We start from the raw sequence: 15,445 nt of genomic DNA, 5'->3' as shown, positions 1-15,445 counted from the left end.
CATTTATGCATTTATCCAAAGCGTCTTACAGTGCAATTATTACAGGGACAATCCCCCGGAGGAACCTGGAGTTAAGTGCCTTGCTCAAGGACACAATGGTGGTGGCTTTGAAGATTGAACCAGCAACCTTCTGATTACCAGTTCAGTGCTTTAGCCCACTACGCTACCACCTCTCCATATAAAATGCTATATTTGTTTGTTTATATTTTTGCGGGACTTTGGTGCAAGCCTCTGCAGACTGTGTGCACACCAGTGTCCTCGAGAAGTGCTCTTCCTTGTATTTGTTAGATGAAATAACTGCAATCAGATGATTATTTACTAATCACATCAGGCTTAAATGGACTCAACCAATGGCGTGAGTTGGGGGCGGGACTATCTGTTTGTTTGAAAACAAACGTTTATTTTTGCGACTGCGTTCGGTGGCGTAGAAATTACACACTATAAACAGATGTCAATATTATAGGCCAGCATTCCTCTTACTTAAAATGCAAAGCATTTCCCTGGAGAACAAATTTAATAATTAAAAATAAAAATAAATCATAGAAAAGATGCAAACTTTCTGTGCACATAGAGCTGTCATATTAACCCCGTAAAGCCTGACATATGAAATAATTGTCCGAAAATAAAACTTTTTGGACATTAAACTGTTTTAATACCAAAATATAAAAAGAAATCATAAAAAAAAAAATGTATGTATCATAATTGCTACATTAGGCTTTAGAGGTAATATTTCCTCCATTTAGTTTCCCATTTGGTGTTTTTACCATTGAGTTTTTCTTCCAAAGCATTTAAATGTTTATTTTCGGCCACATTAGTTAATTAAATCTTTTTTTCCTGTCCTTTTGACAAAAAATTTATATATTTATATACAGTATATATTAAAATCCCTGCACCAAGTTTTATTTCCATAATCTTCCATATAATATTTTGATTGTCCGGATCCTTTTTTCTATATAGATTAAAGGATGTAAAGGCATGCACATCATAAACATTCATATTTTTCTTCTTTATATCATTTATTTGTCTATAACAGCATGTCATATTTGAAATCTGAGTTACATTTTTGTCAATATTGATTTAAAAGAAATAATAAATTATAACAAAGTTTACTATTTAGTCTTTCAACAGACAAAAACAATAATATTATAAATATAACACTTTGTAATGTGTCTGTCAGATAAATAACAGAAAACAATGGCATATTTAGCCCATAAAGTCTAATGTATCAAATTTAATACACTTAAACATAGTGCTTTGAAACAATGATAGGCTAGTCTTATAAAGCAAACATTGTCAAAAAATGTCAATATCTTTAATTATAATGTTACCTTGAACTTTTAAAATAAGCTAACATTTATCCCACTTTTTGTGCAATCCGCCACCATTTTTTTACTGACCGATTTAAAACATTAAAACCATTATTTTTCCCCCAAATAACCACATGATTGTTCCATAAACATGTGACACTTACATACCATAGGTTGTTTGGCTCGTCAGCTTGAACAGAGAGTGAAACGGTATCCCTCAAACATTGTGCATCATATGTGACACAAGGCATTATAGGGTTAAAGTAGAAACTGCCTAGAATGGAAATATTTATTATACCTTCCTGCTACGTCTCCATTATGTTTGGATTCTTCATTTACAACAGCATCTGTGATTAGAGACAATCGTTATAAAATAGCATTTCATTACTAAAAATGAACAATTGTAATATTATACAATACAAAGAGGCACAGACAAAACATTTTCTGTGCCGTGGGCAAAATTTTCAGAAATGCACGTAAGGGGTTTAAACATTTTGTAAAATGTAGGGAAGCACAAAATATCAGCCGATTATTATTGGCCGATAACCAGGAAAATCAAATTGTTGTTATCATGCCAATACTGGAATTACCACTAATATTTTCGCAGATAATTTGCTACGGTTTATTTGCTTGCTGCTGAGAATCTCTGACTGCCTGCAGCATCTTTCCTTCAGGCAGAAACTCTGGCAGCCGCAACTCAACGTGTCTGGGTGAATGAAAGCCAAGCTCATGTTGCTCTGTGTGGATTATTTTAACATCTCTGCTCCTTGTTACGTTGTTTTGGGTCTGGTTTTAATTCGGGATCATCTGTTGTGAGTAACAACAAGCCATTTCCCATATTAAGTTTATGTATCATGAGGCAATAAACAAAAACGTGACGAACACTTGTATGTACAGTTGAAGTCAGAAGTTTACATACACTTAGGTTGAAGTCATTAAAACTCATTTTTTAACCACTCCACAGATTTATTATTAGCAAACTAAAGTTTTGGCAAGTCGTTTAGGACATCAACTTTGTGCATGACATGAGTAATTTTCGAACAATTGCTTACAGACCGATTGTTTCACTTTTAATTGACTATAACACAATTCCAGAGGGTCAGACATTTGCATACACTAAGTTAACTGTAACTTTAAGTAGATTCAAAAATTCCAGAAAATGATGTCAAGCCTCTAGACAATTAGCTTCTGATATGAGGTGTACTGAATTGGAGGTGTACCTCTGGGTGTAATTTAAGGACTACCTTCAAACTCAGTACCTCTTTGCTTGACCATCATGCAAAAATCTAAAGAAATCAGCCAAGACCTCAGAAAAAAAAAACATTGGACCTCCACAAGTCTGGATCATCCTTGGGAGCAATTTCCAAACACCTGAATGTACCACGTTCCTCTGTACAAACAATAGTACGCAAGTATGAACAGCATGGGACCACACAACCATCATACCTCTCAGGAAGGAGACGCATTCTGTCTCCTAGAGATGAATGTAGTTTGGTGCGACAAGTGCAAATCAATCCCAGAACAACAGCAAATGACCTTGTGCAGATGCTGGAGGAAACAGGTAGACAAGTATCTAGATCCACAGCAAAACGAGTCCTATATGGACATAACCTGAAAGGCTGCTCATCAATGAAGAAGCCACTGCTCCAAAACCGCCATAAAAAAGCCAGACAACAGTTTGCAAGTGCACATGGGGACAAAGATCTTACTTTTGGAGAAATGTCCTCTGGTCTAATGAAACAAAAATGTAACTGTTTGAACAAAATGACCATCGTTAAGTTTGGAGGAAAAAGGGTGAGGCTTTTAAGCTGAAGAACACCATCCCAACCGTTAAGTATGAGGGTGGCAGCATCATGTTGTGGGGGTGTTTTGCTGCAGGAGGGACTGGTGCATTTCACAAAATAGATGCATCTTGAGGAAGGAAAATTATGAGGATATATTGAAGAAACATCTCAAGACATCAGCCAGGAAGTTAAAGCTCGGTCACAAATGGGTCTTCCAAATGGACAATGACCCCAAGCGTACCTCCAAATCTGTGGCAAAATGGCTTAAGAACAGCAAAGTCAAGGTATTGGAGTGGCCATCACAAAGCCCTGACCTGAATCCGATAGAACATTTGTTTTTAATTAAATGTCAGGAATTGTGAAAAACTGAGTTTAAATGCATTTGGCTAAGGTGTATCTAAATGTCTGACTTCAACTATATGTTACTTTGGGCGATCATTTTCGCTTATTTCTTAATTAAACAAACACAATGTGTGAAATTGCACATAATTACTTAAGAGCAAGGCACTGCGATTTAAACAAGCCACAAATCTTGAAAAAGTTTAACAGAGATGGCTAAAAACAGTAGTTTTGAGTGAAACAAATGTGCTTGTATTTTACGAGTTTAGACTTTTGTAGCGTTATGACTCATGACTATACGATCTCTATAATATTACCTATTCCCATTATGATTGTTGTGTTAGCATATCAAAAGTTATACGGTGGAACTGTTAAGGATGAGCGATGTAGTAAGCGCCACCCAAATCACTGCTGCACACTCAGTCTGAGCACAGCATTTAGGGTTTGGATTGTGTTTTGTTCTTTTAATGTTCATTACATGCTGTTTATCACCTCATTTTGGTTAAATGCATTATTACAGCTGTTTGAGGTTCATTATTCTCTCTGTTAGCGAGTCATCAGGATTACCATAAACACTCTTATAAATGGGCACCATACAATTTATGCAAGTGTATTGTCATCTATTTCTCATTCAAATCAGCATGCATTTGTTTTATAGGCACATTTCTGGTTCATGTTACATCAGCCAAACCTTAAATAGTAGCAAGTCCAAATTCCAAGCTTTTACATGACACATTTTGTTCAAATGAGAAGCTTTTAATGAATTAGCTAGCAGTTCCAGGTTAAAGGATTCAAACGTAAACTTTTTTTAAATATCGGTTATCGGTATCGGCCCAGAAATTCAATATCGGAGCATCCGTAGTAAAATCGATTAAAACAAAGCTGAGGGTACTATAAAACATATTTCAGCGCAGACAGCGGATAAGCCAAAATATTGGATAAACAAACACACAGGAATAAATTAAAGTCAATAGAATGAAAATTCACCCCATCTATTTTCTAAATGCATGTTATTGTAATGTTATCTTATTGTGAATTATTCATCCATGCATACATGTTGTTTTTTTTGACCTCGTAACCTTTAATCAATATGTAACAACGTGATCTTCTGATGAAATGTCAGACTTCTCCCTGGTGACGTATGCAGGACTTCTCCAATCACTCAGTCTGCTTAAATCCCGCCCCTTTCTTATAAATACCACAACCATGCGTAGAGTTGAACGAAGCGTCAATCACATGTTGGTGAAGATGGCAAGGGGTATTTTCGTCTGATTTCCTTCAAAACTATCCTTCCTTAATCCAAACTTCCTTGGTTACGGGTCAGCTGGTTACGGGTCAAACTTCCTTGGTAACTGGCTGCTACCTCAATAACTGCTATGTGCATAGAACACTATCTCATTGTATGTTATGTTTACATTTGGCCTTTTTAGAAACGGTTATCTTTTTGCACTACTGTGTACTGGTCGGCGTCGCACTGTCCCTTACTGTGGCAATTGTCCTGTTCATTGTTAGTAATTTATTGTACTGTCCCGTACTTTTTGCAAACGTTTGCACGTGCACTTTATATAGGTATGTTATTTAGTCTGTGTAGTCTCATGTGGTTCTGGGTTTGTCCTATGTTGTTTTATGTAGCACCATGGTCCTGGAGGAACGTTGTCTCGTTTCGCTGTGTACTGTACTAACTGTATATGGTTGAAACGACAATAAAAACCACTTGACTTGACTTGGCTTGAATTTACGGTGAATTCGCGGATGAGTTCGAGACATTTCACGCCTGAATTGCTGAGGTGATCACTAATGAATACAACGCTTTGGATGACTCTGGAGCTTATTCATATATTTGAATGCAGTTATCTTGGGAATCACAGCATTAGTATATTGTTATTCAAGATGTTAAAATACGGTTATATTTTACTCACTAATTTTTCAACTTCTACAGCCTCATTGTAAGCAAAGACCGAGATGTGCTCATGTGTTTATGTTGTCATTTTCATCATAAATGTGTTGAGATCGCTGCTCAATTTCACCGATAACCGGCTCTGATTTAAGCACAAATCCAGTCAACAACCAATGGATAAACTCAAATCCACGCCCTACATTTTTTTCTTGTTCGATAAGCGGTTTCATTCGGAAATCCGTCACAATACATGAGTAAACACAATACGGCATGAAACGTAACAACTTCCGTTTCATGCCGACTTTAAAGTTGTGTTTTAATAGGTTTTGTATGAATAGAAGAAAAGAAGTCTCACTCTGTTTTTGTTCCTCTGAAGCAAAAATCTCTGGATCCACCTGCAGTCCATCCAAACACACAGAGAGATCTCCAATGACCTCTGACCTCTCTCTGTCTGACCTCAACTGAATCGTCTGCACAACCTCACAAACTGAAACACACAAGCACATATGTAACAATGCTTTACACTGCACAATCCTTTTTATCTTAATTTTGAACAATATATCTATTGTCTTAGAATTTTAAACCAAACAAACTTCTTTTTGTGAAATGTATTGCTGAAACACTGTACTTCTTTATCTTTCCTTAAAAGATGTTTATGTGTTATCTAATGTGATGATATATTGAAGTGACTTCAGTGTCTGAATACATTTTGGGTGAGCAAACCGGCTTCTCAAATTAAAATGCAGCGACACAGGAAAAGGAAATTGTCTTCTGGTTCTGAGCTACTCTACCCCCTCGGATTCTAGTCTATATTTCACACCAGTGCTGAGCGGGTCACGTGAGTGCCACATGACCATGACCTCTGAAAAGACTTTTTGTTTGGTACAATGAGTCAGTTCACCTGCGTCTATTCATGACAAGGTGACCATTAAAACCATCACACCCACACACACAAAAGATCACATTCAGAAATCTAAGATGACTCAACTTGGATAATGAGATTCACAAATGGAGCAGATGAAAACTCACTCTTCATATTGTTGGCTTTCAGCGTCTCGCTGACTTCTAAAGTTGCCATTCCAAGGAAAATGTCCGCTTTAAGTGTCTGATGGCTCCAAACCCGGAAAATTAACTTGCTGAAAGGGGTGACGATCCTACAAATTAAATAAAAATGAGAGATACCACACAAAAAATTATTATTATTATCAGATTAACAACATAATATGTCTAGCTAAATGTAAGACTACAAATTAAATAAAAAATAAAGATATTTATTTTTATAGAAAACAAATTAAAATAATATAACTTAAAATTTTAATATAATTTTATTAAAATGCATTCAATGTCCAAATGAAATCTAATTATTTTATTTACATATGTATATATATATATATATATATATATATATGAGAGAGAGAGAGAGAGAGAGAGAGAGAGAGAGAGAGAGAGAGAGAGAGAGAGAATTATAATAAAATTAATATATACAGATTTATTAGGGCTGTCAAACGATTACAATATTTAATCGCGATTAATCAAATGTTTTTGTAGTAAATCGCGATTAATCGCAATAACTTCAAAAACATGAGTGGACAAAATATTTTTCATTCCCTATCAAGAACAGAAACAACAGAAAATTAACATAACTCAATTCAAATTATGTACAAAATATGGTAGTTGTAAGTATATTATGACAGGATTTATTCGCTTCTGTTAATGGAGTCTTGACATATATAATCTTTCCAGGAGCACATAGGAATTAAAAACTTCTGGTCATGTGACTATTTGCACCACTAATGCTAAAAAAAGTCTGCACTGTCATTTACAATTGACAACTCGGTGCAAAATACATCAAAAACTCCTTCTAGACCCCGGTCACAATTATAACTGGTGGGATTAAATGGGTGACAGTGTAGATTACCTGCAGGGTTCCAGCAATGTCTCCAACTTCTACATTGGCTAGTGCACTATCAAACAGAGATGCTGTGTCAGAACCTTGGAGACAGCAGCAGGATTTCCATTAGCCGAAGTACCGCCGCTCCCTATACGCATATTATGCAGACTATGTAGGGCACCATCTCCCTAGGAGGCACAAGAAACTCCACCGGCTGCCTTTACTGGCACGTTATACGTTATTCAAAGACCCAGTAGCAGTCGCGGAACACAGCCGATCATCTCATGCTCAGACTTTCACTTCGCGCTCGCACCGTGCCTCGCAACTTTTGTACCGTGCCTCACAGTGCAAGGTTTTGCCGCTGCAATCATGTTACAAAGTTCCGAGCTCTGTGCCTTGCAGGCATGTTTTACTGCTGTGATACATTGATAAAATGCTTGGCGCAGGTATCAGCTTGATGTCTCCCAACATCTATTTTCCCGACAGTCAATGCACGTGACATTAGCGCCGTTTGCGCTGATTGACACGCTTCTCATGAACTACGGTTTATTCAAAGGGGTCATATTAAATTACATTTAACTTTGACATCACTAATATATATATATATACAGTGGCGGCCAAAAGTTTGGAATAATGTACAGATTTTGCTCTTATGGAAAGAAACTGGCACTTTTATTCACCAAAGTGGCATTCAACTGATCACAGTGTATGGTCAGGACATTAATAACGTGAAAATTTACGTTCAGAACTTCTTAAACTACTTCAAAGAGTTCTCAAAAAATCCTCCACATGCAACAATGACTTTTGCAGATCCTTGTTATTCTAGCTTTCAGTTTGTCCAGATACTCGGGTGACCTTTCACCCCACACTTCCTGTAGCACTTGCCATAGATGTGTCTGTCTTGTCGGGCACTTCTCACGCATCTTACAGTCTAGCTGATCCCACAAAAGCTCTATGGGGTTAAGATCCGTAACACTCTTTTCCAATTATCTGTTGTCCAATGTCTGTGTTTCTTTGCCCACTTGAACATTTTCTTTTTGTGTTTCTGTTTCAAAAGTGACTTTTTCTTTGTAATTCTTCCCATAAGTCCTCCTGAGTCTTCTCTTCTCTGTTGTACATGAAACTGGTGTTGAGCGGGTAGAATTCAATGAAGCTGTCAGCGGAGGACATGTGAGGCGTCTATTTCTCAAACTAGAGACTCTGATGTTCTTATCCTCTTGTTTAGTTGCACATCTGGTCTTCCACATCTCTTTCTGTCCTTGTTAGAGACAGTTGTTCTTTGAAGACTGTAGTTACACCTCTGTATGAAATCTTCAGTTTTTTGTCAATTTCAAGCATTGTATCGCCTTCATTCCTCAAAACTATGATTGACTGATGAGTTTCTAGAGAAAGTTGTTTCTTTTTTGCAATTTTTTTACCTAATATTGACCTTAAGACATGCCAGTCTATTGCATACTGTGGCAACTCAAACACAAACACAAGATAAGCTTCAGTAAATGAACCAAATATCTTTCAACTGTGTTTGATATAATGGCAAGTGATTTTCTAGAACCTAATGATCAATTTAGCATGATTACTCAAGGATAAGGTGTTGTAGTGATGGCTGCTGTGTTGTATATCATGTTTTTAAAACAAACGGTGCAGGACGAGTTACCCCCAAAGCTTAATACTGATGTTTAAGGGCTTGTTAAAATCCCTAATCCGAAGTATGAGCAATAGTTATAGTGATGCTTGACTTCTCTAATAATAACACCTCTAATAAGATTCTCCTTCTTTAAAGCATCTTAATTAGAATATCAGAGGCAAAAACAGATCCTGATTCCTGGATCTGCTCTGTAATTCAACAGTGATTTATTTAGTACATATGTTATACTTACACAGTGAGAGATTGCTTCCATTTGGGGCTGTGTGTGTTGGTACATTTCTCCGTCTTCTTGGACTGGCCGTCCACACACACCTCCACGTAAGGACTGGGCCTAAACCAGTTCTTCTTATTCTCCCGCAGCTTGGCGGACAGAACTAATGAAGGACAACAATAAATGTAATCACAGATTTATTAAGAGAAGTGATCTGCTGACAAAACAACAAATCATCACCGTCAAGAGATAATTGGTGTCTAAAAGTCCCTCACTGTAACTGTGCTATTTGCTTATTATTAAAAGGAGGGACAATTTGAAACATGTATTTGTTGTAATCAACATTATGCTGCAAATGCTGTCAACTGAGTTTGCATTAAACACAGAACATTCCTTTAATACTGAACCAAAAATACGACATTGCAACAATGAATTCCAAAAGTAATCCAAACTTTGCGTACAAAATTACAGGCAATAAATGTGAAGCCTTGCTGTAAAATAAAATGGAAAATGTCTCGATGTGTTCTTGTAAAAAAGCTTACCAGTTATCTGTAGTTGAGCCTTCATTATGCTGCCATTAACTACTTCATGTGGCTACAATTAATCTGAAATGCACAAATACACATACAGATAAACATGCATTCTGTTTCAAATCTTGCCATATCAAAAATGAATAATCAGATGGGGGTAAACAGAGGTCAAACGTAAGGTTAACCCACTCAAAGTCAACATAAAATTTGCAACTCACTTTACTTCCATAATCCCTGAAGTTTCTGAGTGATAAGAATAGGACTGGGTAAAAATATGCAGAAAACAAAAATATTTATATATCCATCCATCCATCCATCGTCAACCGCTTATCCTGTGTACAGGGTCGCGGGGAAATATTTATATAATAAATACAAAATAAATTAATAACCACTTGCTTGATCTGAGCAAATAAGTGTTATTTTAAATCTTAGAATCTGGACTTTACGATGCATACTGATTAATCTTAAATAATTGTGATCACAACAATTATATTCAGAGTTGGTAAAACCATAAAGAAATATGAGATAATGCGATATAGATCGTTGGAAATGTCTCAATTTGTAGAATGCAATAAGCAAGTTATATTACTCAGAAGTCAAACTGCAGTGAGTTTTAGTGTATGAAATTTCCACTGATATAAATATAATGGGGCTTTTCCACTGCACGGTACAACTCCACTCGACTCTGCTCGCTTTTTGGGGGTTTTCCACTGTGGATAGTACCTGGTACTTTTTTTAGTACGAGCCCAGCGGATACTAAATGTGATGTCAAAATCCTGCAGATCTATGATTGGTCAGAGAGAATCGTCACTACCAGCATCACTGGATTTCCAACACGTGATATCAACCTGCTAGTACTAAAGTTAGTAACAGCGATAACAGTATCATTTGTTCATGCGACTTTTGAAATGTGAAAAAAGAAATGGCTGTGCGCAAAACCATGACGTGGTCAATAAACGAGGTGCAGACTGTCCTCTCGTTAGCGAAGAAAGAAACGACGCAAAACTGCAAAACTAAAAATTATTTCAGGATGTGTCTCAACTTTTGGCCGCACACGGTTTTTCCCCTACCAACAGTGTAGGGGGGAAAATGAAAAGTGGCTACAGAGCCATCAAGGAAAAGTGGAAGTGGTAGTGGACGCTATCTAGACCGGCGAGAAATGGGAGGGCGAGTGCCCTGGACTGGCGTTGATCCACGATGGAGGATGGTACGTTTTGTTACGTTAACTCTATTCTCTGTTTGAAAGCTTCACTTTATTTAGTTGAGCAGCTACTGGAAAGCTTCTAAAACAACCAGACCAATTTAACAGTTACACTTGAGTAAAATCACCATGCAACAACTGCTTTATGCAGCACAATGAGCTAGTCGCTAACAGCTAGCGGTTGTGTTATTGTTTTGGTCAGTAATGTTTGTGTCGTGTTTAAGATGATGTCACGGCAGTAGAGGTGGTGTAACTATGACGATCAGCCTATAATCCCGCCCACATTGTTGCGGCACTAAACTGCAGTGGAAATGCAAGCTCAGAAAAGTAAAGCGAGCAGAGTTGAGGCGAGTCGAACCGTAACATTCCGTGGAAAAGTGCCATAATAGACAGGAGTGTCTTTTTGTCACGTTTTTCCTTATTAATTCCAGAAACATACATATAACATAGACAATGACATAACGTATCTTACAGCAGAATATCCTGATTCAAACGAGCCCAAACACAATGTATTATGATGAGTAGATCTTGAAATACTCCTCAAGGAGTGTACATGGAAAGACGATACACAAAAGGGCAGTCGAAACACATTGTGTGTGTGTGTGTGTGTGTGTGCGTGTGTGCATACATCTCCGAGGACTTTGTGTGTGCAAACACACATCCATATACAGTATGTGCTCATCTAAAGGATTGGGATGCTCCTGAACACTTCATATTTCTGTTTTTTTGTAGTCTAATCCATTCATTTCAAATGGCCGGTCATTTTGGACCGGGAACACAACAAGTGTAACAAAGTTAAATAAAAAAAGAAAAGAAAGAAAATGGTCCAAATTGTGTGTGTGTGTGTGTGTGTGTTTACAGATACCATATGAGAACAAAGTCAAGGAATTTTATTCCAATTGGATTAAAGTAAAACAAAAATGCTTTTTAAACGTAAGAAGGAAAAAGTTGTCTATGGTCAAAATGATGGGAACACAACATAGGGGTTAATACCCTTTAAGTTACAGTCAGTTGTTGATAAAGAAATAAATAAACAAATAAAAAAAAAAAAAAATTTCAATTCAAATCACACATGGATGTGCTGAAGAAATTACGCATGTCTTCTCTCCTTATATACGCTCAGTGGCTGATGCCGTAGTCTTAAAGAGACAGAACCAATTTTGCATGAATCAATTTAAAAATTCATAGTAAATAATACAAATGTAACAAAAATATAAATGCAACATAATATATGCAATTTCAAGACATTACTTGATTGAAAAGACTGAATTTGAAAACTTTTCAAAAGCTAAAATGTGACCAATTTGATGCAAAATCTAATGATAAAATATAATTGGTAATATTAATATTTTCAAAATGTGCCTAGAAGGTTCCTTTATAATTAAGAGCATTAGCTGAAAAATAATTAATTTTATATGCAAGTAAAATAGTCATTGTAACAGAAATGTACCGATATGAATCGATATCAAACCGAAATCGGAATTAAGAGTTTGTGAATCGGAATTTAATCAAATCGGGAAATCCCAACAACCACCCAGCCCTAATACCGAATATTCAACAACAAAAACATTTAAGAGTGGGGCTTGATTTTATCCATCAGGAAATGCTCAGATATTAGAATGTGGGCGTTCCAGACCACAATGGAGCCTGTTCTGAATGCCAGATTGTGGTGGAAAGTAAATAGATTACATTTTTTATTCAATATTGATCTGATCTGACACCAACTGTATCTGTGCTCTTTTTCCCTTTGACACTACTAAACTGGTCAGGTAAATCTGATCTCTGATCAGCGTGTTATGAGAAACCCTCTGTGATGTCCTAGTTCTGACAAAGACACCTACCCACAGCTAATCTCACACAGGAGAAGTCTCGAATAATCCTTGGCAGATTACAGATGATGTCATTTCAAGGACAGAAGTTTCTTAGTATATCACAGGCTCTCTGTCACTATTGGCAAATATTTATGAAGATTTATCCAGTAGTTATCAGAAGTACACTTGTGTGGCGTTACAAATTGATATCTAAACCTTTAAAAAAAATTGTTTAATAGTAGTTTTTTTGATTTGGCATGGTAATGTACACTATCATGATGGTAGTACCCTGGTATTCTTCTAAGTACCTTAGAGTAGTATGTACACACCATGGTATAAGAGTATGCTAACCATACCAGTACCAAAACACTCTGGTTCTACCACCTGATATCATCATTGTACCATGGTACAGCCACAGAACGTTTAAAAATGGCTACAAATAGATGATAAACTCCAGATTAAACGGCACCATAAATAAAACGCGACTAAAACGTGTTGAAAGCGTCAATGTTTATATTGGAATCGTTCGTGACGTCACGAAGCGCTTCTGACTGACAGTGTCGCAGCTCACAAAACTCAACTTAGCAAGACGGACATACGAACATACCCCTCAAAATTTAACTACGGAAAGCATTTTTGTCGTTTTAGACTATACTGTGTCAAATATGATCAAGAAACATAGCTGAACAGCTAGCGCGTTATCATTACATGGCTGTTTTCTTCCATATTTGTCCCTCACGCGCTCGTGTCACTTGTATCTTACCGTTTTACGATCACGGGAAATGTCTGTAGATTTCTGTTTTAACGGGATTTGAGGGATACTTCCCGTCGATTGGTCAAACTTTGCTCCATCTCCCCTCAGCGATCAAAGGTCTGCCGTTAGCCCGGTCTCCATATCAGAGTGACGTTACTGCGCGACCCCGTGACGTAGCGCGACGCAACGCGCGTGCACTCGGGTTACGTTATCTATGTTTGTACAGTGTTAGGTGCGTACTGTGTGTGCTATTAAGCCTGTGTCAATACGAAAACACATCCCAAATATTAAAATAAAAATAATAGATAGTAGACAGTGTGCGTTAGTCAACTGCAAGATAAGCAGATGAGACGTTTTGACAAAGATTCGCCACCAGAAGACGCTATTTGCCATTGCAATCTGTCTTACCATCACTGCACTGTCCTTATTAGTTGTTTGTAAGGGTCATTCTAGGTCAATATTGACGCTTTGACGATCTGTATAGCCTATTTTTAACATGTTATATTTTTGTTAAAGTAATATAATAACATAAAAAGTAGTTTTAAGATTTACGAATTTAAAGTTCATACATTTCCATCAAACTGAACAAGCTTCAACAAAATTACATTAATACAAATTATTTTATTTAACAAATACGTTTTAATATATTTTATATGTCTAATATATAATATTAAATGAATATTATTAATTTAATAATAACATATCATTATTAAATTAATACAACTTAAACATTTTATCAGTTTTGTTAAAGATTTTTGATGGAAAACAATGTGTAAATCTTAAAAATAAACTTAAAATTTTTGTGTATAAAACAATATAATAGCCAATAATAAAATATGATATAATATAATATGATACACTCAAAAATATTTTTTAAAATGTACACATTTCAATTTCATAACATATTTCCATAAAAATGAATAATCTAACAAAATTACATTAATAACATTTATTAAACATTTAAGTTTGAATATATTTAATATTTTTAATATATCATATTAAATGAGTATTAATAATTTAATAATAATATCATATTATTAAATTTATATACTAATATTTTACATTTTTATATTTATATTTTATATATTATACATTTTGTTAAAGATTGCACAATTAAATGTAATGGAAAATTGTTATAATATTAAAATATGTATAAATACTAAAAAATACACTAAAAATATACTTATTTTTGTGTATAATATAAATGGTTATGATAGGCTATAATATAATATAATATAATATAATATACAGTAATATAATATAATATAATAATATGGAAAAAATGGTGGCCACGGATGGCAGCCTCGGTGTGAAGCTCTCCAATTCATTTGTTGTTGTTTTTTATGTTTGTCCTGTGTTTAGTCATTATTTTTCCAATCAGTTTTACCAGGGACGAACTGCTGAACATTCGGCAGCACATCCCAAACAATCTTTTCCACAGTCTCATTAGCTGCTGCCTACATGTATTTGTCAGAAAGCTGGTGATCCATAGACAGATAGAGGTGGGAACTATGAGTTGATTTAATTTAGTCCAGTGAATATGAGCTCTTAAATAAACGAGTGAGGAAAAGGGCTGGAAAATCACTCTGTACCCCACTCACCCAGCCCACTACCTTTTTGAACAGTTGCCTTTTGGCCAGAGCTATAGAGCACTATGCATCAGAACTGTCAGGGACAGGAACAGTTTTTTCCCTCAGGCTATCCATCTCATGAACAGTTAAAACTGCCCCATTGAGCAATAATTATGTAAAATACACAGTTTTGTCTATTTATATTTATCCAACATGTACACAAGTATGAACACCATGGGAACATGCCGCCATCATAACGCTCAGGAAGGAGACACATTCTGTCTCCTATGAACATAGTTTGGTGCCAAAAGTGCAAATCAATCCCAGAACAACAGCAAAGGACCTTGTGAAGATACTGGAGGAAACAGGTAGACAAGTATCTAGATCCACAGCAGAATTAGTCCTATATCGACATAACCTGAAAGGCTGCTCAGCAAGATAGAAGCCACTGCTCCAAAACTGCTATAAAAATCCAGACTACAGTTTGCAAGTGCACATGGGGAC

The 15,445-nt window shown here is 36.1% G+C and overlaps 1 protein-coding gene across 1 annotated transcript in view; it reads right to left on the bottom strand.

The window, feature by feature from the left end:
• The window catches only part of itcha (itchy E3 ubiquitin protein ligase a), a 34,821-nt gene extending 21,311 nt beyond the window's left edge, over window positions 1-13,510 (bottom strand). Inside the window, exons 1-6 of the mRNA XM_052130154.1 lie at window positions 13,380-13,510; window positions 9,617-9,679; window positions 9,096-9,237; window positions 6,357-6,481; window positions 5,683-5,814; window positions 1,606-1,654 (exon numbers count right to left, since the gene is read on the bottom strand). Coding sequence (XP_051986114.1) covers window positions 1,606-1,654; window positions 5,683-5,814; window positions 6,357-6,481; window positions 9,096-9,237; window positions 9,617-9,641 — 473 coding nt within the window. The 5' untranslated portion in view covers window positions 9,642-9,679; window positions 13,380-13,510. The remainder of the gene's footprint in view (window positions 1-1,605; window positions 1,655-5,682; window positions 5,815-6,356; window positions 6,482-9,095; window positions 9,238-9,616; window positions 9,680-13,379) is intronic.
• Window positions 13,511-15,445: the final 1,935 nt, after the last annotated feature.

This window comes from Xyrauchen texanus, chromosome 7, assembly GCF_025860055.1.
Source record: "Xyrauchen texanus isolate HMW12.3.18 chromosome 7, RBS_HiC_50CHRs, whole genome shotgun sequence".
Taxonomy (NCBI): Eukaryota; Metazoa; Chordata; class Actinopteri; order Cypriniformes; family Catostomidae; genus Xyrauchen; species Xyrauchen texanus.
This window is presented reverse-complemented; position numbering and strand designations above follow the sequence as displayed.